General features: G+C 44.3%; 1 protein-coding gene across 1 annotated transcript in view; it reads right to left on the bottom strand.

Annotated features, from left to right (window-relative positions):
* Xdh (xanthine dehydrogenase) overlaps positions 1-25,605 on the bottom strand; it is a 61,704-nt gene extending 36,099 nt beyond the window's left edge. The window contains exons 1-9 of the mRNA NM_017154.2: positions 25,538-25,605; positions 18,365-18,422; positions 15,753-15,849; positions 14,489-14,594; positions 10,458-10,584; positions 9,359-9,420; positions 1,692-1,760; positions 1,299-1,385; positions 26-167 (exon numbers count right to left, since the gene is read on the bottom strand). Coding sequence (NP_058850.2) covers positions 26-167; positions 1,299-1,385; positions 1,692-1,760; positions 9,359-9,420; positions 10,458-10,584; positions 14,489-14,594; positions 15,753-15,849; positions 18,365-18,422; positions 25,538-25,579 — 790 coding nt within the window. The 5' untranslated portion in view covers positions 25,580-25,605. The remainder of the gene's footprint in view (positions 1-25; positions 168-1,298; positions 1,386-1,691; positions 1,761-9,358; positions 9,421-10,457; positions 10,585-14,488; positions 14,595-15,752; positions 15,850-18,364; positions 18,423-25,537) is intronic.
* Positions 25,606-25,951: the final 346 nt, after the last annotated feature.

Below are 25,951 nucleotides of genomic sequence, written 5' to 3'. Positions count from 1 at the left end.
CCCAAAGGTCTCCATGTAGTCTTACCTATCTCTGTGTTTCCCACCACCAGCTTGGCATCAGGGTGCTGAGCTTTCAGGTCAAGCAGCTCCTCCATAGTTGAAGCCTGGATCCAGGTCACACGTTCCCCTTCAAAACGCAGCTTCTTCTGGGGAGTGTCTTTCAGCCTCTGAGAAGTATAGTTCTCTTACTCTATGTCTCCTTCCTACCACCATTCCCCACAAGGAATCACTATTAAATCTGCAACGGGGTCAACCTGTTTACAGGCTTGTCTAATACTGAACTCAGAGCTCGCAGGCCAAGAGACAAAGTGAAGGGGTAGTTACATGCACTAAGGTGCTCTGCTGGCCCTGTTTAGTACATCACAGCACTCTTGAGAGGAGCTCGACAAGATACACACTCTGAGCATCCCTGTTAAGGCTGAAGACCAAGGAGATTATGGAACCTGCTAAAAGTCACCTGCTAGGAGGAACCCAAACCAGACATCTCAGGTTCTTGACACTGTTCCACAGTCTCCAGGAGGCACAGAGTACAAGGAATGGGAAACGTCAGAGGTCAGGAGGACAAACATCCAAAGAGCAAAGATCATGCAGAGGAGGGCTGCAGGAGGGTGGATAATACTGGATGGTAAAAGAATCCCAGGTATCAAACTGATGGTGTCTTCAAGGGTTCACAGTCATGCCAGTGACACTGATAATCTACCCTCCGACCTGTTGAACTTTTGAGGCAGGGTTCAGGAGCTTATATCCCCAAGAAGTATGAATCCCGGAGAAGAGGTTTGAATCTTTCCTTGCAATAAATATAAATGAACATAATTAAGTAGGCATGAGGCTGTGTCTCTAAGACAGAACCTCAAGCCATGTTCCTGTCCTTTCAACGCAGCAGCTCTGTTTTATGATTCCTTTAAAGAAGTAAGCTACCTGGAGAGAGGGAAATTCGTGGGTTGATGGGCTTCCACATAGAGATAGCCAGGAGGTCCAAATTGATACACAGTGGAATACAATAGTGTCTCACCATAAGAGCAATCTCTATTCCTGTGGGGGTTAAAGTCCATGAAGAACGTGGACATGGAATCATGTTACTGTATGTATGACACAGGTAAGGAGGAGCAAGGGATACTACTGGATAGGAGGGCCTTGCCTCCAAGGAATGTCAGGAAAAGGAAGGAGAACTAAGTTTAAATGTAAGACCAAAATCTAAGATGAAAATGTACAAAGTTCACAGCAGCCATGTACACAAAATAGAACTCGGGGGCTCGTGGAACAGATATTTGGCTAGACTTCTCCCCACTATCACCTACCAGCAACTCTGGGGGGAAGATGGGCTCTTGCGTGGGATCTAAAGGTTTGAAATCCTCTGGGTTGAATAAAGAAGGTGAGAGAGAAACCTGCAAGGAAAGGGAACCACAGTTAAGTATCAGATGCTCGGGTTGACAGACCCATCTCTTCCTTCAGGTGAGCTCTTTCCCAGGTAGGGGGGTGGCTGGTCCTGGGAGAAGAAACAAATCTTCTGTGCCAGAGAAGCCAGAGGTAATGAGCATCTTCATCATCTGAGCACCTTCATCACCTGAGCATCGCCACATCTCACTGATCCTTTTTCCAGCACCACTTTCCAGGGAAAGAGCCTTGTAAGCCCCACCCATCCATCCCAGGTCTGAGGCTGCCCCCACTAGGCTTCCAGAAACACCCATTACCGTTTGGTCTTTCGTCTGGTTCATACAGCAGTTTGGGTTGTTTCCACTCCCTCCACAGCACCCACCATCCTGAGAAGATGACACACATCCACATAAGAACATTTCCAGTTCCACAGAACCTAAGGAATGTCCAGTACTCTTATCTACTGAAGCCCAGATCTGCTAATCCCAGCCTGCGTCAATGGGAGGAGTGCTGTCTCCACCCAGAGAGCCAGGTCCCAGCTGTGTGCTTGCTTCACTAACGTGGATTAAGGAAGTCTTTGAGGCAACAGGGAAATTTGACTTGCAAGAAAATATCTCCACAAAAGTTAGGCTGTACTCTATCACAATGTATATTTATACCTGCTTTCCTTCTCTGCCTGTTTCCTTAAGAAGCCCCTAAGAGAAACATTCTTGCCACTTCTCACAAGACTCTCTTACCACTCTCACAAGAGGTGCTACTTTTAGACCAGCTGAGATTTATGGAACTTGGCTAGGATACTCTGTAGCTGGGGTCTTTGTCATGAATGTCCTGCCTCAGTGCCTATCTCAAAGATGCAGCCAGTCAGTGTACCCAATGGCCTCTAGTGCTTACTATGCATTTCCCACAGGAAGCTAAACACTCCACTCCTCACTGTGACTGTGCTCCTGAGAAAGAGCATGGGTCACCCCGTCACTTATGGGGAAGTGCTCGCTCAGACCTCTCAGGAGGTCTGTGATCAAGTACAGAAAGATTGCTGCCTCCCTCAACTGAAGCAGCACATGGTGGGTAAATGGGTGTTCACCTCCTCAAGAAGGCAAGAGACACTCCAAAATCATGAAGTTAATGCTAAGAAATAAATGTGGGGGACTCAGTTTCCTAGGGTACTGGGTCCTGATGGAGTAAGCTGGAGCCAGACTACCTTCTGTGTGTGAGTCAGAAGAGACAATTTTCATGCTGGCCCTTTCTCCAAAGAGGTAGAGACCTTTGCATGAAAACGCTCTTAGAAGGCCTTGGAGATAAAAGGCGAGGCCTTTGAGAACTATGAGCAAGAGAAACCCTTGCCAGTTCATACCCCGTGGAGCTCTGTGTGCAGAGCCCTCTGGCACCTCAGCTGTGTTCCTGCATACCAGACTCGTTCTGTGTATTCCAGACACACACACCCTCTCCCATAATGCCCTTCTCTATGCTTAGACAGGAAGAGTGAGCCCTTAAAATCTCTTTCCAGCTTTCTTCTTGGAGAAGGGGTAATGAGGTTGCATTCTCAGACTTTCTGGAAGGGAGAAGGATTTTCATACAGTAAAGCATCGCCTTGGTCACCTGTCCTTCTTGAGGAAGAACACATATTACATAAGCAACTTTTTCCAGACAATGTGTTGCAACATTTTACTATTTGGAAACTTTTCCTTGCTAATTCATTGGTATATTTAGGCCTTAAATTACTGTGATGTAGAATGAGTCACCCAGAGTCTCCTGAGGCTGACTTTTCTGTCCACACCCTCCCATGCTCTCTGTTTTATGAGGTAAGCAAGAAGATACTGACTAAAATACCCAAAGCACCAAGAGAGAGAAATTCTACCAACTGAGAATTCTGAAAGCTTTTTAGACTCATATTTAAAAGTTAAACAAGCAAACAAAAATAAAGATCACAGTGAATCGCACATGCGACCTCAGTGATTAGGGAGCAGAGGCAGGAGAATGATACAAGTCAGAAGCCAAGTGGGAGGTCATAGGTACAACAGCCCAATCAAGAAGGCATAAAAACCCTTTATCAGGATCATGGTGGTGCATGCTTTAATCTCAGCATCCAGAGGCAAAGCCAAACAGAGCTCTGTGAGTTCAAGAACAGCCTTGTCAATAGAGTGAGTACCAGGACAGCCAGGGCTACACAGAGAGATCCTGTCTCAAAACCCCACCCCCAAAACAAAACTAAAAAGCCTCAATGTGTATGTAGACAACAGTAAGGCATCAAAAGGAAAATATTGCAAGATAAGTTTTTAAGTGTATTAAACTGAACAAAATAAAACAGAGAAGTGCAGGGACAATTACTTTCAATGGAGGTGGCAACACTTCACAAGAAATGGACAAATCCTGCAGACAGAGAGGTCAGTAGGGACGCAGCTGGGCCTGACCAGTTCTGTGGCATGTACTTGGAGAAACTGTGAAGTAACACGTGCAGAAGTACCTCAGCCCACTTTCCAGACAAGGAAAGTGATATAGTATTAGTTATTTGTTCTGAAGAGAACGTTTTTCCCATTTAATGAGATTCGTTTTCATTTTTCAGGGAACAACCTTTCCTGAGGCCGTCTTATTTACTCTTTATTGGGAACATAGAGATTGAACCTCAGATTCAGACTCGATGTTTACAGAGGATTTTAAGTTAAGGTAAAGTCTGATTTAGAATAACCTTAAAAGCCACATCCGGCCTGTCTTTATTTCTGTATGTATGCATGTATGTATGTGTGTATATATATATATATATATGTATATATATATATATGTTTATTTTTTGATGCATACTGCTCCATCAAGCATAAATGCTCATAATGAGAGCGTCTCATTACATCTCCATTTTCTACTGCTTCAGCAACAGGCAGAACCAAAAGCTATGAAACAAAGACTAAGAGAGATTGTTGAAGCTGAGGTCGTGTTGCTAGGATCGTGAAGGCTGAAGGCATCGTGGAAATGGTATGTAATACGCTACCTGACTGGAGTATTCCTTTCTGGAATTCCAGGTGCTTAAGGTAAGAGGTTACACATGGCCCTGCTTTCCAGGAAGCAGCCATGATGGAATTAGTCTAGAGGTTTTTTCCTAAGCCTCCATTATTATCCACCTAATGTTTATTATTCCATAGTCATCGCCTTCCCTTCACTTTGATCTGAGTAATCTGTATTTGTCCCTCAGATAGCCTGACTCAAAGCTTATTGCTTTCATTGATTTTTTTTTTTAAGAACTAGATTTTGTTTTGTTGATTTTCCTCTACGGAATTCCTGGTTTTGGTTTCATCAATTTCTCCTCTAAATACAGTTCCTTCTGCTTCTTTTAGATTTAATTTGCTCTTTTTTATTTTCCTAAGATGTAAGCCTCCATTATTGATTCTTAGAATTTTTTTCCTCTCCTATTTACACTATCTGATACACATTTCCCCCTAAGCCACTTGACAAAATATATTTTCAATTTCATTCAGCTTTAAGTATTTTTAAATTTACCTGGGGATTTCTTCTTTGCCCATGTGTTATTTGGAAGTGTGCTGCTTATGCTCACAGAACGTGGTTTTATATTTTCCAGCTCTCTTTCTGTTGTTGGTTGTAGTTTAATCACAGTCTAGTCCCCAAACAGATTGCTATTATTTTTAATTTTTTATAGTCCAGAATGTGATCTATCATGGTGAAGGTTCCATGTGAGCATGAGGAAAAGGTCCTTTCTGTCATTCCTAGCTGTGGTGATATAGAAACTCCAGTTGCATGCAGCTAATTGATGGTTCTGTTGAATTCACCTGTGTCCTTCCCTCTTTTTTTCTAGCTGCAGGCCATGACTATTTCTGATAGAATAGTGACAAAATATCTATTTAAAACATTAAAATCCTCTGTCTTTTCAGTTCTGTAAATTTCAAGTTTATTCAGCTAAAAGTATTTTAAACTTTATTTAGAATTTCTTTTCACAGCGCTCTGCTCTTCTTTGCATGCATATTAAGAACCTCTGTGTCTTTGCACCACCGTGGCTTTTGGACCCATGAACTCACAGCAGGATTGCCTAGACATGGCCCGCACTAGACAGGCCCCATCAACATTCGCAAAGCCCCATTTTCCCATGAGGAGCTATAGGCAGCTAATGGTTGCTTGGCAAAGGGGATTATTTCTCAGTGGTGTAGCTTTGGAAAGTTGTCCTGCTTAATTAACCCCCACTCATGCTTCTAAGAAAACACTGTGTGTCTTCTTAAAGCATCAGTTCTTTTACCGATCCACTCAGTGGTCTAGAATCACTATGCAGCCTGACTTCAAGCTTAAAGAAATCCTCCTGCCTCTGCTTCCCAAGCACTGGAATTGCAGATGTGTACAGATGTGTACAAATCTTGGAGGGATTTTTTTCCTTTGGTGATTTCAGTATATCCCTCTATTTTCTTGTCCACTCAGTTCCTTATAAGGAGAACATGGTCCTTCGCTGTGCGCAGATCAGCATAGGTCTGGATTCTTTGGAGGACTCTGTTTCTTTAACTCTTATTTTCTGAAGCTTGACTTTAGTACATGTTTTAAGGATCAGGGTTCTGTTGGTTTTGTTTCATTTAGTTTGGTTCTTGGTTTGTTCTTTTTGACACTGGTCCATTTGGGGAGATTCTCATTCACCTTGTTGAACTATAACTCCTGTCCCTTGCTTTCCTGTCCTTCTGCCTCCCCCTTACACCCGTGCTACACTCCTATGGTTCCATAGTTCTAGGTCTTCTGACTGATAACCTCCTTCTCATTTCGTCTCATTGTTCCTTGGCTCTGGGAGTCGGCATTTTCATATCCTCAATCTCAGAACTGCTTTGCTGAACATCGAGGTTGCACGTAAGCCCTGTAAGAACGTTCTTCATTTTGTGGTTTGATGCTAGCGTTTCTTTACCATTCCTTTATGGAATTCCTTTCTCTCTGTTTACACTGCCCGTCTGTTATTGCATGTCTATTTTTCTGCTAAAACATTTAATATTATTTTTACGAAGTCGTGATTCAATCATTCTAACAACTCCTCTATCATATCAACTGCAATCCTGCTGTAGGTCCTGTCTCTTCAAACCGTGTGTGTCTTTGTGAATGTATTGTGATTTTTTTTTTACTGGAAAGCAAATACTTTATACTGAATAAAGTTACTTCTGCCAGTATGTGAGTCTGCCCCTACACTGTGAATTTCACAAAGACAGTTCTGGAGTCGATTCCTCCCTTAGATGAGTCAAGGTGGCTGGAGGAGTCTGAGGTTGAGAATTTATCTTCTTCTTGGTATATGATTTGATATGATATGGTATGGTATGATATGATATGTTATGACCAGAGAAGGAGAGGCTCTGGTACAACATTTATATGTTTCTGCTTTTTGTGATAATTTTTCTGAGATTGTACTATAATTATAACATTTTCCGTTCCCTTTAGTATATTCCTTCTTGTGCCTGTGATTGTCTGGACTTCCTTGTGTATCTTCTACCTGAGGAGCAGCAGCTGGTCCTCTAACTTCCCTCCCCACAAAGAATCAGAGAAGATCTGTTACCTTCCAATTGTCTGGCCTTGCATGGACTGAAACATCTACACTCCTCACACACCACAGTGGAGATCTCACTTCTGCTTGTTCTAATGTCTCATCCATTCACTTCCTCTAAGCCAGACCGACACAGTCATTCCTGATGTCAACCATATGCCCAGCTCTAGCAGACCCTGCTCATGCTTCAGTAGCAATGTGCTACATATGGGAAGGTGGGAAACCCAAGCTTCATACAGCCAGGAACAAAAGTAAACAGTCTCCAAATAAGAATCCCGGGGAGCTCTGGGCAAGGAATGTGAAGGCACTTTGACATGCTTGCTCAGTGCCAGGCTTTTAGGTTGCTTAGAGCTCTCATCTCAACCCAGGAAAAACCAGGTTGAGAGGAATAGAGTACTCCACAGTGAAGTCATGCACCAACTCCATGCGACCTGAAGGAGAGGAGAGTTGCTGACATTCGTCTCTTTTGAAGCACTCTTGGGGCTAGTTAGATTGTACAACTTTAAGCAGGATCCTAAGAAGGGTGCACAGAAACAAGATGAACAATCCTTGCTTCTCAGAGAAGCCTTGGCAGTTCATGAAGAGCATAAGTCAGATAAGAGAAGATAGGTGTCAGCACTGTCACTTGAAGTGACACTTGTTGAAGGTCTAAGTTGTACTAGGTACTGTCCCTAAAAGCCCTGTGTACTTGATTTTTTTTCAAACTCTGGTCATGTATTTGCTCCTCTCAAAGTCTTATTTTTGACTGAACTCAGACATAGTAGAAGCTCTCAATTAGGACAGCTGACGTCTCTCAGCAGTCTGTTCCTGGTGCATGTGTGTATGGTGTGTGTGTGTGTGTGTGTGTGTGTGTATCTGTGTGTGTGTCTGTGTGTGTGTGTCTGTGTGTTTGTGTGTGTGTGTGTCTGTGTGTGTGTATGGTGTCTGTGTGTGTGTGTCTGTGTGTGTCTGTGTCTATGTGTGTGTGTGTGTCTGTGTGTGTGTGTCTGTGTGTTGTGTCTGTGTCTGTGTGTGTTGTGTCTGTGTGTGTGTGTGTGTGTGTGTGTGTGTGTGTGTGTGTGTGTGTATGCTTCCTTCATTCTCTTGACTAAACATTTAGCACATTCCACGGCCTCCTCATATTGTTAACTATAACATTATTTCCTCAGCATAATACTTCAACATTTGTGTTGCAGGACACATGAGATAGCAAGGTTCTGGGCTTGCCTTTTTTGTTTAAGGCTTTCCAGCAAAGCATTTATAGGCATCATCTTCTTTAGAGAGACGAAAAAGCTTTCAGATTCTGCTTGCTCTTTTGGGCCCCAACTGTTGATTCACGGTAGTATCCATCAGTCCAGGGATACCCTTCTCTCTTTTGTGATCAACAACCAAGTTGAGACAACTCAGACTAGCAGCCACAATGCATTCCTGAACTGATTTGTACTTGCACTTTCTCCCTCCAGGTCTCCTTGGTCTATTACAAGAATTCCCCTTACTCAACAGTAGGCGCATCTGGCATGAGTCAAGACATGTTGCTTCATGGGAAAGCTTTGTTTGTCATTTCCAGCATGTATTCCCACTGCATAGACCTCCCATTCTTCACTCAGAGCATCAGCAGCAACTTAATTTTTATATACACTATATGGTAGCTATTATGATCCTTGACTCGTAGTCCACCATTCCTATCAGTTCTACCAAGTGCATAGCTCCTACTTCATGATCAGATTGCTGGATCTCCACCTTCATTTAACCTTCCTGAGTTACATAAACCCAACCCTTTCTCCTGATGTGCCTGTCCTAAAGGTTAGTGAGGAACTCCACTTTCTAACTCCCCCCACCCCAGACCCACCATCAAACCATGATGAGAAAGTTTGAAGTTAGTCAGAATTCTCTTAACCCAGCTGAGGAGTCAGGTAAAAGCTGAGGTGGATAAGCCAAGAGCAGAGAGGCCAACATTCTATCTTTACTACAGAGCGGGGATGTGTCTGTGTTTACACCACCCATGATCACACATTGAGCTATGGTTTCAGACTAGAGGTTTATGAACTCCAAATTGGTTCACATATTGTTGGGAGAGCTAATTATCAGCTTCACGTGGCCAGCAGAATGCCAACTGTGACAGCAGCTAAGAAAGGGAAGGAGGAAGGGCGTGAGGCTGATCCAGGCAGGGATGCTGTTAAATGCCACATTTGGCACCTGTGCAGGCAGAGCCTGCCAATCATCAAGGAAAGTGGCCAAGTCTCAAGGTATTGTGGGAAGATAACACTTGGGTAGTGTACATCTTCCAAAGAATCTGAGCTGCAGGCCTTCCCAGCAGGAAATTTCACAGCAGAGACAAGAAGGCAGCATCTGTTTGCCTTAGCACATATCCCTAGTAGGAAGACACTGGCTCGCCTCATCCTTCTTCCCAGTAGACCTAAGGTCTTTGGCATCCTTCCCACTGTACTTTTTGCAGGTTCCTGCTTCATGGGTAGGCTGTCCCCATTCCAGGGCCCCACTTACCTTGGCAAAGGTCCGGAATCCCTGGAGGATGGGTCTGTAGCCTGTACAGCGACAGAGGTTTCCTGCAGGCCAAAGGAAAAATTATAATGTCATTGCTCTCTCCAGGTGATGAGGAGCTTATGACCTTACTGCATGTACTTGATCTTTGACATTCTATGTCTGCTGCTTAGAAGGTCCTGTTCTTGCTTATATTTCTGTCACCCAAACACCCATTCTGATGCCCTCCCAGAATGCCCAGAACAAGCCCACTCTAGCCTTTCCAGAGTGTCTGATCACCTTCTCAGTGAGCTTCTCAATCTATATTACCAGAATGCTTTCTCTTCAGAGTGTGAGTCTCTGGAGGAAGGGACTCCCATCTTTTATCCTGTATCTCTCACACTTCAAGTAGTACATAACATAAGACTTAAAAGAAGATTGAACAGGTGATCAGTTGAAGTGTTGACTGGATGGGAAACTTTCTGGATTTAATTCCCTAGAGAGCTATAATCCAGTCACAGGAGATGAATGAGGAAGCCAGCAAGCGTGGCTCAGCATCTAGTCTCTCTCCCTCCTGAGCATCCATCACCCTGGTGAAGCTTGTTCTGATGGAAGTCAAGTGAAAGAAGCCCCATCTTATAAGATCCTCCACCAGCAGCTCTCAACTTGTGGGTCACAACCCCTTTGGTAACACTCTATTTCCAAAAATACTTACATCATGATTCATAACAGTAACAAAGTTACAGTTATGAAGTAGCAGTGAAAGTAATTTTATAGTTGAGGGTCGCCATATTATGAGGAAGTGTACAAAGGGTCTCAGCATTTAGAAAACTGAGAAGCACTGCTCTAGATAGTTTCCCAAATGTCAGTGGTCCTCTCTGCTAGCATGAGACAAGGTTGTCTCATGAAGGGTAGGATCTAGATATCCCAGGAAGCAGGGACCAACCTGGTCAACCAGAAGAAGACTACCTTCCCAACAGACCTTGGCCACCATGTTTTTGTGGCCAGAGATTTCTGAAGAGCAACACCTGGCATTCCCAGCCCACTCTTGACTGTCATTGCATTGACCTGTCCAGGACCCATGTGCCATCCCACTCCCTGGGCTGTGCCTAAAGGTCCACACCTTGGAAGGCATTCTCGATCTCCTCAACAGTAGGCTCAGGCTGGTTCCGGAGCAGTGTGTACATACTCATGACAATGCCAGGAGTGCAGAACCCACACTGGGAACCATGGCTTCTGGCAATTCTCTCCTACAGAAAGACAGATAACACGGGTTGGGGATTTAGCTCAGTGGTAGAGCGCTTGCCTAGGAAGCACAAGGCCCTGGGTTTGGTCCCCAGCTCCAGAAAAAAAAAAAGAAAGAAAAAAAAAGAAAGACAGATAACACACACACACACACACACACACACACACACACACACACACACACACACACACACACATATATATATATATATATATATATATATATATATATATATATATATATGTTGTCAGGAACCCAGCCCTCCCAGCCCAAAGATGTGAGGGTCTCTATCAGGCCACCAAGCCTATCAGAGGTAGCACAGATTCCTCATCTGCAAGACAGGGAGCATACCACTAATTATAGCTAAGGATTTAAAAGGGTAATTCCTATAAAACCCTTTTTTCTTTTGCTCTTCTTTATCCTCCCTTCCTTCTTTTTGTTTGTTTATTAGATATTGATTCAAGGTCCCTGAACATGCTAGGCAGGGACTCTATCACTGAACATCTGTAGACCTTTTTCTACTGTTTGTCTGTGATGGTGTCTCATTGTGTAGGGCTGGCAGGCCTTGAACTTGATTTCCTTCTACCCTTATCTCCTGAAGAGCTTGGATTTCAGACACCAGATAACTTTAAGCTCCTGATGTTGTCCCTGGTATTCTGTAGGCATTCATTAATGTTAGCCATTAGTAGGCAAGTCATTCAGAGAATAATGACTGTTCTAGAATGGGAAATTTAGGAATTTACCCAGGTTCAAGTATCTTAAAGTGCCCTATTCAAACCCACCACTGCATTCCTGGATTGTTAAGTGAAGATACCCTCAGAGCACAGAGAGGACATGAGAATTGGAACAGGAGGTAAGTTGAGTTTATTGTATGTGTGGGATATCACAGAACTCCAACCCAAAGCTGGTAGGTTTTATACTACAAGTTCCCTTTCTTCATCCACATGACTTTCTTCTTTTTCTGTCTCTTGGGAATCTCTCTTGGTACTTGAGTAAAACTGACAGGATGTTATAACATCTGTATCTGTAGTCTACCCATTCATTTTGTGAACATGGATCAAGAAGCTAGTAGGCAGTAGGCATAGAAAGGTTATATAAACAGAGAAGAGAGATGGGAAGAAATTACATGAAGCCCATACTGTAATAGGGCAATACTGACAAAAACACATTAAGAAAAATTCCATGTGGTGGCCACAGAAGATTTATATAAGATTACATGACCCAGAATGACAGGCATCCACTGAGCCAGTGGTCAGAAAAGACCACTCTTGAAAGGATCTCGAGTCTGGTTTCAATATCAGTTTGGATCAAGAAAAAAAGAACTGTCAGCAAGAAGGCTTGATCCAGCAGGAGCTTGGCATGCCAGACAGGCTGAGAGAATATGGGCGGAACCTGCTGATGCTAAATATTTGAGGTGGGAAAACAGCTCCTCACAAGCCAGGGCAGGCTACAGAACCTTCCCTGTGTGGTAGCCAGGCTTAGGAGATTTCAGCCAGCAGTGATGTAATTCATTGCTTTAAAAAAAGTCACTCTGGGACACTGGATGGAAATTGCATTATAAAAGTAAAAACAGAAATGGGTCTTTGGGACCCATAGTATAGTCAGCCAAAGAGAGATAATGTCAGGACCAAGTTGTGAGAGTAAATAAAACATATGGGGAAGGTGTCATAGAGGGTTGAGGTTGGAGAGTGGACCACACTTCTGGATGGATAGTGTATAGTATGTAAGAGGATCAAAGATTACTCCAAGATTCTTATCTTGGAAAATAGAACGGATTGCTTTGCCACTAACTCAAATAAAGCAATACCCAAGGAGGAAGATGTTATGGGCAAAATAGGTTTTTCCTACAGGTGAGATTAGACATTTGTGCTGTGGTGTCAAGTAGGCAATTGGAAGTGAATCTAACATCTGAGGAGAGGTCAAAATTGAAAGTACGAGTGTGTACAGTTTTCAGGTAGCGGGTGTTAAATGTACTTGCTGCGAGAGTATAAGAATGGAGAAGGGCAGGACTGATGCCAGAACCTGCATACTGTGGCAGTCTGTGGGGAGTCAATGAGTCAATATATGATACCAATGGGAATGAGAGGAGGAAACATGAGAAATCCATAAAACAAGAAAATCAAATGCACTAGGAGTAGAATTGACCCTGCTACTTATATGGAGATAAAATAACATCACCAAGAGCAAGAATTCATGCTGTTGGAAGGGCGGGTGCAAAGCCTGTGTTTAAACTACTCATTCTTCATTTTGCTACAGAGAAAACAGCAGGCTCAAACTAAGCTCACACTTCTCCATGGTTGGGCAGGTTTAGAGGCATCCTCTTTTCCTGCCTAAGAAACAGAGATGAGGCAATACCACCCTCGTCCTGCTCTGACACCACAGTCTGGATCACATGTTCCTTCTGTGGAACAGAACCTGTTTGATCATCTGGAGGCCCTAATGCCTCCTGGTGTCATGGAAGAAGACTGAGAAAGTGTTCCCTCCTGAGAGACATCTTTCTTCTAATGGTCAAGAGAGGACTAAGACCTGGGTTTAACTCTGGAACCATCTCTGATTGCAATTTTTCAAAGAACTCTTGCCTCAGTTATCCTGGGGTCCACTGTTCTCTGCCTCACCTGTTTCAACTTGGCCTAAAGAGCATCCAACCTCTCTCTTCAAACCCCCAGATTTGCAATATTGTCTCCCTCATGGTTCCTGCCTTCAATCCATTGGCAAGGTCCAGTTCCACAAAGGAGAAAATCCTAGTGAGGTATTTATTGATCTGTGTGGTTGGTCCTTGGAGTTGCTGAGGTTGTAGATAACCTTGAACTTCTGATAATCCTGACTCCTTCCAAGTGCAAGGATTACAAGTTTATATGGGACTGGGGTTCCAATCCATGGTGCCATGCATGCTAGGAAAGCAATCTTGTCAACTGAATTCATAGCCTCTTGCTATTATCTTATCTTTGTTCTCAAGAGAGTAAAGGTCTGACAGTCCATATTGGTGGTGATTATTATTGATTGATAACTTTATGGGATGTATAATCAGCTAGGAAACAAACCTCAGGGTGTATCCCATGAAGAATTATCTAGATTAAGTTTACCTCTGGTCAAGGCCATGAGGTTTATTGAAATTACATCAAGGTGACAAAAATGGATGAATCTAAGACTGAATAAAAGAAAGAGCTAGCCGGATATGAGCATTCCATTGTTCTCTGCTTCCCAACATCCTAATGTGCCCAGCTGCCTCAAGGACCTATCACCATGATTTCCCTATGAGTACCCTCAAACTATGAGTTAAAGTAAGTTCTTCCTTATTATTGTAAGTATTAAAGTAACCCATTTTCCATTGTTTCAGTTTTGAGCCTGGTGCAAGGGTAGCTGGCCCTTCCTACTTATCTCCAGTAGCATCGGACAGTCACCTTGCACCAGCCATGTGGAAAGTAATGAATTCAACATTTGTATTGTCCGAGAGTGGGGACAGGGGGTGAGTGGTACAACTGAACTCTTGCCTCAGTTATCCTCCATAAAACAAGAAGTACATGGGTTTATTATCAGGCGTCATGGGAATCTGGAATCAAGGAATTGTCCATTGTCAAAGCATACTCAAGGGCAAGATGCCCTTCCCTGTCTTCCCAGGGTGCCCCTGGACAGATTCAGCTGAGTCGTCGTTGTTGCTGTTGTTGTTGGGGGGGGTCATGGAGGGCTCGTGCAGTATTAGATCATGCTGGCCGTAGTGATAGGGGAGCTTTGGGTGTGAGTGCCTGCTCTCTCTACCTTGTAGCATCTAGAAGAGATTCAGAGGGGCCCTGGAACAACCTCCTTTTCTCAAGCTGTGAAGTTTCTCCCAACAACCCAGAGAAGAGCTGCAGCCTTAGTCCAAGCTCCCCTGTAAAATGTCTTGGCTTCATATTCACCACCCCACTCACCTGTACAGGATGCAGCTTCTGGGTGTTTCCTATGCCTTCCACGGTGGTCACAGCAACATGGTGCAAGGAGCAGATGGGAGCCAAGCAGGCATTGACAGAAAAATGACTAGAACCACAGATTAAGGTTGTTTCATTGCCACTGGGGTCATCAGGGCAGTGCAGGGACTACCTCATAGGACTTGGGGACTTTCTGCATGTCTCTTTGCTCTGAGCTATGTTTGTGTATACTATTGTTACCCTTGCCTCTCCATCCAAGACCCTGAGCCAGGAACAAAGGAGGCTCTATCCCAGCTGAAACTGAGCCTCCTTAGAGTCTCGGTGGGCCACCTACCATTACACCAGCCTCAAACAAAGGAAAATGGGGTGCTTTGAGCAACCTCTTAGCCCAACTCTAGAGGGCACTTTCCAGTAGACTATAACCTTGAAGCATACTCCTCTCTCTGCAGGGCCCTTCCCCAGTACTCAGCATTAGAAACACGCATAATTTTTGTTTTCATTCCCTCTATTCCTCCATTTCCCTGGGGTAAAGGCAAAGATGAGACTCTAGCCCCTTACCCGTATCCCTCCCTTAGTTACCACTCTTTCATGAAAATAGACAACATCAGTTTCTTAACAATATGCCAGCTCTGTGTTGGAGGCTGAGGAAGTAAGGCTAAATAACATGGAGTCCCTACCCCGGAAAAGCTTGTAGTCAGCACAGGAGACTAGAAGTGGGTGTGAAAATGCGATGTAAAACTCTAAGGGTGAATGATTCAGGAGGGCTGTACAGAGGGCATTAAGAAGTCTGAATAGACAAGGAGGACCTAATTCCACCTTGAGGGATTAAGTAGCACTTCTTAGAGGAGGTGCTGTTTGGGCCCAGTATTTCCAGGTAGAAAATTCCTGGATGAGAAGCCATGTAGGACAGGAAATAGTATATAGGAAGATCAAGACATAAATAGGCCTGGGCCATGAGTTCTTTATAGTGTTCAGCTTGAGGAGGCCCTTGATGGCAAAGGAAACTGGGGAGAAACTCAGGGACATACTATGGAGTGTTGGAGAAGGATTTTACAGGATGCCATGTTAGCCTCCTCAGTAGAATGGTCGTTTTATCAGTAGTCCAGAGCTTGGTCCCCATTCATCAGTCAGGAAAGATACCCTATAGGACATGATTCTATACTCTTTGTTCATGATTGGAGTCTTCTCAGAAACACGCATGCGCACACATTCACTCACAAGATGATTGCACATCCTACCCTCCCATGGAGCACCAGGCAAAGGATACACAATCTTGTTCTGAAGACGGTCATACTTGGAGATCATCACGGTGCATGCCCCACAGCCACCTTCTCCACAGCCAAGCTTGGTCCCACATAGCCCCACTGAACAACCACTTGTTAAGGACACAGATCCAGAGAAAAGGTTCAACAAACAGCTGGGAATGCTGGGCAGAGTCTCACAAGCCCAACTCACACACAGCTGAAGCCCTTGACCCCGGAGACAGCAGACCTATGGCCTCCTCAATCCATGAGGCTGCTCTGTACCATACCAGTGTAAGAGCAGACCAGCTCCACTGCAGATGAGTCAGTGCCCACACAACAGTGTCCAGACACAAGCTCTGAGTAAGAGAACCTCACATCTCAAAGACAGCATACGGGGGTGTTGAGGTGAGCAGTGAAGCCATTCTGAGGACTGACCAAGGCTTGGACTTTTTACCCCGAAATAAACTCACAGCAGTCATGTAGCCACCTTTCTTGATCCATACTGGCCTCTTTGTTGAGTTTCTGTCAGTCCCTAGGCCCCCATCTCTCTTCTGAGGACAGGAGACACGGAGAATTATTAGCAGACGGCTGCATCCTCCATTTTCAAGACAAAATTAACAAGAGATAAATGATATTGCATTTCACATTTAAAGCTCTTGATTTTCATAGCAATTTGCTTAGGCGAGAGCTACGATTTCTCTGCAGATTAAAATGCAAAGCAAAAAGCAAGCTGAGGACTAAGCTGTAACGCGAGCTGCAGGGTGTCATTTTGTGTGTTGTAGTCCAGAAGTCTCCTGACTCCAGAGCTGTGCACAGTCCACCTCCTCCTGTCACCAAAGAGGCGTCCTAAGAACTTAAGTTATTTTTTTGTTTGCTTCTTTGTTCTCATTAGCCGATGTATATACAGCTATGTGCAGCCGATACACCTAGAAGTGTATGGACAGAGATGGTTATCAGTCTACTCTTTATCCCCTAGCCTTAATATCTGTCTAGAACACGTAGGCTAGGAGCAATTCTCCTTCTCTCACAGATTAACTAATGGCCCAATTAACTAAGGCTGCAATAAGGAAGAGGACTTTATACTCTCTGTGGCAACTTTCAGTTTTAAATTTCATTTGAGCTTTGATCTACTAAACCTGTCCACTGAGATAAGGTGTTTCTGTGGCTCTTAGGCTTCAGAAACGAAAACTGAACTTAGTCAAAAACTAAAATGAGCTTTGTTTTCAGAACACTGAAATTCATCTCAGCAACCTCCTAGTGGGGTTGGGCTGATAACAGCATTCCCTTTTCCTACTCACTGAACCCACAGAAGAGCCACCCTGGCCAGATTCTGAGCTTTCAGATATGCCCATACCAAGTCACCCTCTACACTGTCTGAAAGGAGGGGGTGAACCACAGTTAAGGCCATGATTCTGGGCTCACTTTTGTGAGTACTGAGCAAGTAGGTCACTCACACCTATGGGTAGGAGAGGACAACACCATAGACAGATGTTGTCAGCCTGGATGAGAAGTGCATGGCTGTAGCTTCCGTCCAGGGTCTGCCAGAACTTGCCCAGAATATATGTAGTGAAAGCAGGTCACTTAATCAGTGTTGGCCTCACTTCCTCTCTGAAGGGGATAATGTTATACTTCCACAGTATTTCCGTGAAGATTATGTGACATCAGCTTTACAAACTAGTTTGAACTTTGCCTGTACATGACAAGTGTTCATTAAATGTCAGCACCTATATTTTTCTGTTGTTTTAGATGCAGGGTCCCAGAATACTTTAAGAACATGACAGAGGAAAAGGTATGGGGTCCTACAGAAGCCTTCTCCACAATGGATGGAAAGTAGCGCCCAGGACACTCTACAACAGTGATTCTGAGCCTTCCTAATGCTGTGACCCTTTAATACAGTGCCTCGTGTTGTGACGACCCCCATTATTTTTGTTGCTACTTTATAATTTTGCTGTTACTGTTATGAATAAAATGTAGTTATCTGGTATGCAGGATATCTGATAAGCAACCACTGTGAAAGGGCCATGTGACCCTCCCCAAAGGGGTTGTGACACTCAGGTTGAAAACCACCACTCTCCGGTGTGTCCTTCCCTCGATGTCTCTAAAGCCTGCCACTAAGCCTTGATGCCTTACATAATACCCACTGCAATCATCCTTTGAAGTATAGAGCTTTTGTCTGAGAATGCTCAGTAACTATGTAGAATGTACCTAGTGTATGGAAGGCCCTATGTCCAATGCCCAACAGTGCAAGAAAAAACAATAGAAACCCCTTCTCTGGTCTTCCTGGGCCTATAGTGAGTCCAAGAGGTTCCTGCATAGTCCTGTATGTGTTAAACTAATGTTAACTAAAGAAGAGCCCAAGGCAAATGGGCATGAAGTTCATGGGGGCTACTGAGAGGGGTTTTCATGGGCACAGAACCAAATCCTGGAATTACTAGACTCTTTGCTGAAGAAATCTGAAAGAAAGCCATGAACAGCCTTTCCTTTGAGGACTGTGAGTTTACAATCTAGGGAGCCAAGGATTACCCAATGTCTCCCAGCTATGAGTGCCACAGCTGTGTCACTTGGAAATTATGTAAGCTTCAGAGAACAGCCCCATAGTCCCCTCATCCTCATTTCCACTGAAGAGTCAGGATACACTTTCTTCTCAGGTAGACCAGAAGTGTTGTTTCAGGGTCCGCATTTTTCTCCACCACCTACCAAGAAAATACATCAAAGAATCATCCTTCCATTCTTTCGCAGTTGATTTCCTCCCTTTCATCTCTTACCCCAAAATCTGTAGAGCTAATGGGCACAGAGTAGATGGACCATGACAATGTAGGCATTTTTTCTTACAATTCCATAAAAATTGAACACACGAGCTATAAAACATGATCATGCCCTCAGGTCCTAGAATTCCACCTGGACACATCACAGAAGCTTGGGTTCTGTGCTAAGTCCAGCATATCACCTCATTTCTCCTGCCTCTTCCCAGCCACACATTCAAGAGTTGGAGCTGTCAGCACGTAGACTCTAACTTTGCTTCCTTGAGTGGGTCTGCTCAGACTGTGTGTGATGAGAGAAGGCTGGATACGTAGCCCATGCGCATAGCAAAGTGTTGCATGCAATGATCTACCATGATAGCAACATGAGCATACCAGCAAGGAGAAGTAATCTCAAGAAAAAAAAATCCACATACTCAGTAAGGTAGAAACAGACAATGTGAGATGCTCTCCCCAGATATCAACCTTCAAAGACAGTCCCTGAGGGCTCACTTCACTACTCCCCATACTTAAAGGCAGAGAATGTGTGATATGAGAGTCTTAAGAGAAGTGTGCTATATATAGGTCCTAGAGTTTCTTTGAGTGGAAGGGAAAGAAACATCTGCCTCACATCTCAAATTAAAAGAAGAGCTATTCTTTGTACCACGCATAAATTCATTATTCCTTCTTCCCAGTAGTGCCAGTAGCCAGGCCAACCCAAGACTTTCTCAGAGGCCCCAATGAGAGAACAACATGAACTTTCATATTATGTCCTTGTCCAAGAGGGGACTTGGCAAGGCCAGTCTATGGCTGGAGCCTGTGCCTCCTCAGATGAGTCAAGGAGACAGCTTCTGGGGACCAGGCTCTTCCCCCTGGGCTGTGGCTATCAGTCCTAAGGCAGCTGTGTGTGTGCAGAACCCTGGGTTCTCTTTGCCAAGATTGCCTGACTTAGCTCTGCTGACTTTGACCATTTTCCCCTCTGCAAATAAAACATATGACACTGTACTTCTTAATAATTCTTCCCTGGCATGAGTCATCAGCTTGTGAGAGACCTCTTGGTCCAAGCTATTGCTTTTGCTTCTTTATTTCTTGTTTTCTCTATTTCTTAACCCCGGTTCTCCCTCTTGACAATGTCACCATTCAGAACCCATATCCCTGAAGGTTCTGGACAGCAAAGGACAGATAGTGGTGTGCCATACCACAGCTAAAGGTAGATCTAGCATCATGTTGCTAACTATAAATCATGTGTTTAAACTCTTACTTTAGCTTAAATGGACAAAGTGGTCATATTGGTTCACATTCTCAGAGTTTAATAGGTCCAAGAATTTTGTTAGCGGTGGGCATGCTATAGACTATCCATGATGTACGTAGGGTTGGCTTGAGCGTATTCAAGTCAGTCTCAGCAAGATTACCTAGAGGAAGTGACAGGACAGTCAAGAGAAGTATTCTTTGTGCAATGGACCCTTCATGCTGGAGGCTGAGAGAAAGCAGAGAGCATAAGAAATGCACATCACTCGTGCCATGGGATGCATGAGCAAATGCTCCCTTCTTTAGCCCGTGAGGAATCTTTAAAGCCATCAAAAGAATTAGCTCTGAGTGGTTGAAACGGCAGCTTAAAATAGAGCCAGTTAAGTGAGATCCTTCCTGTTGTCTCATGAATCATTCTAAGACTTTTTGGGGAAACTTTGCTAGAGAATAAAATGATGTGTGTGCATGTGTGTGTGTTGTGTAGTGTGGGGTGTATATGCATGTAGCTCTTGTATGTGAGTGTGTGGGTACATACACACAAATACATACATGGAGAGAGAGAGAGAGAGAGAGAGAGAGAGAGAGAGAGAGAGAGAGAGAGAGCATAATAGGACATCAATTGTCTTCCTCTAGCTCTCACAGTCTTGCTATCTTCGACAGGCTCTCTCACTGTATAGAAGCTCACTGTATAGGCTAGACTGACTGGTCCATGAGCTCTTCGGACTTGTCTGTTTCCACCCACCAATGCTGGCATGTGCAACCATTCCTGGCTTTTTGTATGGAAGCCAGGGATTCAGACTCGGGATCTCATTCCTGCAGAGCCAGTGTTCTTACTACTGTGCCATCTCCCTAGCCCCAATAATGGCATTTTTGTATCAACTCCAAATAATACATTCCTGAAACGTGCAGAATTCCCCCTTCAACTATGTTTAAAGGAAAATGTGAGATACAAAGTGTAATCCTTAGACAAATACTATGTGCTTTCTCTCATTTGGCTTCTATAAATTTTATCTGCATGTAGACATGTATTTATATGACATGACCGTACAGGTGAAACTATTTAGGGAGAAAGGGAACTAACAGGAGGGGGAGAGGAGAAAGTGGAGTATATGAGTCATATGATCAACATACAACGTGTACTTGTATAATTTTTTAATTTAAATTTAAAATTGTTTTCTTTAATTTATTTTATGATAACAACTCAGGCTTCTAGATTGTTCAATGTCCTGGTTATTAAGGCAAAACTTCTTTTCTCGGAGATGTTATGAATGCAAATAAAAATTACCCCCCAAGGGGTTGGGGATTTAGCTCAGCGGTAGAGCGCTTGCCTAGCAAGCGCAGGCCCTGGGTTCGGTCCCCAGCTCCGAAAAAAAAATTACCCCCCAAAAATGACCATTGTCACCCTCCCCGTAGGCATCAGTGACCTTAGTGGGCCATTTCTCCCCATGTTTCTCCTTCCTCCTTTCTAGTACATCACATTAGTCACACACACACACACACACACACACACACACACACACACACACACAAAATGCCTGCTGGGACCACCTACAAATTCAAGATAAGTTCCTCAATGTCTCTGAGGACCCTTTTAAATATGTCCTCTCTTTTAGCTGTCCTGCCTCCTCCTTCCCTGGCAAGTTCATCTGACTGAAGTTAAAATCCATCATGTGTCTCCCAGTTCTGTGTTTGGAACATCTCTCTCTCTTTCTCAGAGATCTTGACTTGTTGGGAAACTTCAAATGCTCCCCTATTCGAGAATATCTACAAAGAAGAGACATGCTACATTGGCGCTGTGCCTCAGAGCTTGCCACAGTGTGCCTCATAGAACAGTCTAACAGAAAGCCCATAGGGAAAACACTTGGCAGGTGTCACAGTTTGCATCTGAAATATTCCCTCCATGTTTGGAGCACTGGATACCCAGCTGATGGGGTGGTTCTAAATCCTTTAGGAGCCGGGGTACCTGGTGAAAGCAGGTTATGGGTTTGAGGGGGAGGCTTTGGGTGCTATACCCAGCCTCTGATGCTTCCTTCTCTCTGTCTCCTCATCTGTCATAATGGCCCTCACCCCTTTATTCATGATGATCATCTGCTCAGGTGCATGAGGCCTACTCGTGGGCTAAATCCAATGAAACCATGAGCAGAAACAAATCCTTCCTTTTATTGATTCTTCCAGGTATTGTGGTGCTGGGGATACAAAAGGAACTTACACTGTGGGGGAGCAGGGTTATAAATACTTGTGTTGATGGTTGATGGGCTAGCAGCATGACTTAGTAGATAGAAGTGCCTGCTATCAAGCTTGATAACCTGATATGAGTTCAATTCTTCTCTCTCTCTCTCTCTCTCTCTCTCTCTCTCTCTCTCATACACACACACACACACACACATACACACGTGCACACACACACATATACACATGCACACACACAAACACACACACACAGAGAGAGAGAGAGAGAGAGAGAGAGAGAGAGAGAGAGAGAGAGACTAAATACATAGAACTTAAAGAACAAAATGAGTGAGTAGATTGCTCTGAGAATTTGGACTTAATAGTGATGGCTGGTTATTTATAATAGCCAGAAGCTGGAAAGAACCCAGATGCCCATCAACAGAGGAATGGATACAGAAAATGTGGTACATCTACACAATGGAATATTACTCAGCTATCAAAAACAATGACTTTATGAAATTCATAGGCAAATGGTTGGAACTGGAAAATATCATCCTGAATGAGGTAACCCAATCACAGAAAAACACACATGGTATGCACTCATTGATAAGTGGCTATTAGCCCAAATGCTTGAATTACCCTAGATGCCTAGAACAAATGAAACTCAAGACGGATGATCAAAATGTGAATGCTTTACTCCTTCTTTAAAAGGGGAACAAGAATACCCTTGACAGGGAATAGAGAGGCAAAGATTAAAACAGACACAGAAGGAACACCCATTCAGAGCCTGCCCCACATGTGGCCCATGCATATACAGCCATCCAATTAGACAAGATGGATGAAGCAAAGAAGTGCAGGCCGACAGGAACCGGATGTAGATCTCTCCCGAGAGACACAGCCAGAATACAGCAAACACAGAGGCGTATGCCAGCAGCAAACCACTGAATTGAGAATAGGACCCCCGCTGAAGGAATCAGAGAAAGAACTGGAAGAGCTTGAAGGGGCTCGAGACACCATATGTACAACAATGCCAAGCAACCAGAGCCTCCAGGGACTAAGCCACTACCTAAAGACTATACATGGACTGACCCTGGACTCTGACCTCATAGGTAGCATTGAATATCCTAGTAAAAGCACCAGTGGAAGGGGAAGCCCTGGGTCCTGCTAAGACTGAACCCCCAGTGAACTAGATTGTTGGGTGGAGGGCGGCAAGGGGGGGAGGATGGGGAGGGGAACACCCATAAAGAAGGGGAGGGGGAGGGGGGTGTTTGCCCGGAAACCAGGAAAGGGAATAACACTCGAAATGTATATAAGAAATACTCAAGTTAATTAAAAAAAAATAGTGATGGCTGGGTGTTGTGCTGTAGTGGTGCACACTGTTAGTCACAGCACTCAAGGCTCAGAGGCAGGCCAATCTCTGTGAGTCCAAGGTCAGCCTGGTCTACATAGTAAGACCCTATCTCAAAAAAGAAAAAAAGGAAGGAAGAAAGGAAGGGTGGAAGAAGGTCCTAAGAACGATAACACACTATATACAATTAAATCTATAACTTTGAGATTATAATTAATCAGTGAATAAATAACAAAACCGCATGCCTCCAGCTATATCGTCTTCCTGTAGGGATTTCTCCTGCATCCCTCTCAGTAGGACTAAAACCCTAGACCCTGAAGAGGACATCACCACAATGACAGTAAAATATTGAACAACTCTCTCCCTCCAGAAGATGACAGGTCACCAAGGTCCACACTGCTGCCAGAAGATTCTCACAGGCACTTGGTGCCTCATACCTGAGCCCTCTCTAAGACCACTTGCGCAGACAGAACCCTGCGCAGTACTGTAAACAAGGAGGAAGAGGCTCCCTGAGGAGAATGAGACGCCATCTTTCCACAGCTTCTTTGGTAATTTCTTTGCACAACATCTATGGCCCAATGCCTAGAACATCTTGAAGAAGGAAATGAATCTGAACTTACTCAATCTTCCTTTGCTCACCCAGATCGCCCCTTACTTACTCCTGCTTATTACTACTCACTAATCTGTTCACACTCTCTTCATCCTTCTGGTAGCTTCCCGAGAGCTCACACCTTTGTAAATGACAAACACGGCTGGCTATTCATCAAGAGAAACTGACAGAATCGAAGCTCCCAGGGATAGAAGGGATTGGTATGATGCTACTCTCTAAACATCTAAAAATCTCTTCTCTACAGTGCTAATAAAGCACAAGGAGAAGCAATTTCGGCCAAGCCAGCTCATCTCAAAAACACTCCTTTCACAGAGGCTAAGAGCAAGCTGTCCCCTCAGAAGAACAGTGGGGCACGCACAAATCAACAGCTTGATATACCTTAGGGTAAGACATGACCTTCAGAGCACTTTGAACCTGCCACCAGCTCCCTGAAGGGGCCAATTTATGAAAGGGCCAATGATGACGTCTGTGTGTACACAGTATTTCCAGAAAGTCCAGTTAACAGCTGTTTCTTTCACCTCTGTCACGTAAACGCTGAGCACAAAAGACATTTAAAATATCCAGTGCAAAAAGTCTTGCTACCACCAGCTTAGGCATTCCACCCTAGCTCGTGTCATGGTACCAACTGCCCAACTCAAAAGAACCATATATCAGAGAGATCCAGGAATCCAGGGATGGAATCACTCAAACCGAATCCACAGGCTTTGCGGTACTGGTGTTGGAATGACTCCTAAAGTTTCCGTGCTAGTTACCCAAGCAGATCCTGGCAGTCTAAGTCCTTAGGAATTCTCAGAAGCCCATGTTTATTCCTGCAAATTTCCTCAGAAGCTACTCAGGCTCTTCAATCATCACAAAAGTATCAACATAACAAGACAAGGAAAGTCTTTTCGGGGGGCATCCTTTGGTCCACTCGTGATTTATAATGTCCACGTAGCCAGTTACAGTGGGGGGAAATAATGGCTCCTCTCCTGTGATCTCAAGTGGGGGGAGGGGAGGGCTGAAGGGCCCCGAGTACCTTGAAGGGAATCAAGCAGCACCAGAGACAATAACTTGCTCCTTCTCTCCCTGCACTGAGTTGAAGTTGCAAAGATTCCTGGGCTATCAGGGATTTGTGGACCCCATAACCACTTTTCCTAAGTGGCATTTGCAATATTTACATATAGAACTGAGAGAAGGTGGCAGGGGCGGGGGGAGGGGGCTTTATGAAAAGAATAGTGACAATGATGGCTTGCCACAAGGTGTCAGTGTATGTCGCCACACGGTAAGTCAGTTCTAGCTGTTAAATCTGTGTACAGGATCATGTATCAGAATCAACGGCTATGTGTGTTTTATACCCTGGCATTAGCATAAAATGCATGTCTGTTGCTGTTCGTAGTAAAGAGAGCCATCAAAATACTAGGCTAGGCTTGCTTAAACACAGAAATAGAGAAGTGCTGGTGATTCCTCATCTCACCTAGACTCTGTTCCTTTTCCGTCTCTGAGCCAGTGTGTCCACTAGCACAGAGTAGATATCCCTCTCTCTTCTCTCTCCCTTCCTCCTTTGCTTTCTGAGTATCTTGCCTCTGTTTTTCTTGCTCAAAAGATACCAAACTACAGCAACACCTTCTAGGGGGTAAGATGAGAGCAGAACAAATCAAAGGGTCCACGTAAGAGAGACGACACATGTCCCTTCCCAGATAGCAGACCCCTGCTTACCTTTTTGCCATTCACAAAGAAGACCAACTCATCCGCAGTCATCGTGGCTGCTGGAGTCACTGAGCTCTTGAGAAGTAGTTGTAGATATCACTGCCCTGCAACTTGAAAGATACGCCTCCCAGCAAAATGAAACAAAGTTACCCAATGAGAAACAACCGGCTCCAGGCATGGACGGTTCTTGGCAAGAGTCACAGGTTTGCACAATCCAGGAAGGACGGGACAGCCACACGGCAAATCCTACTCTGCCCTCCTAGTCAAAGTGCACAGGCTTAGATTAGGGAGGCCCGCGTCTTGGCACCAGATGACTGTGAATTCTGGGCACCTGCCCTTGTGGAACCTGCTTCACCCTCCTCCCACTTACCATACCAGGAAGAGAGGGGGAAGGAGCCAGTTGTCAGCCAGCAAAGCTGATTC

This window comes from Rattus norvegicus, chromosome 6 (genome assembly GCF_036323735.1).
Source record: "Rattus norvegicus strain BN/NHsdMcwi chromosome 6, GRCr8, whole genome shotgun sequence".
Taxonomy (NCBI): domain Eukaryota; kingdom Metazoa; phylum Chordata; class Mammalia; order Rodentia; family Muridae; genus Rattus; species Rattus norvegicus.
The sequence above is the reverse complement of the archived record's forward strand: the minus strand, read 5'-3'. Positions and strand labels throughout refer to the sequence as shown.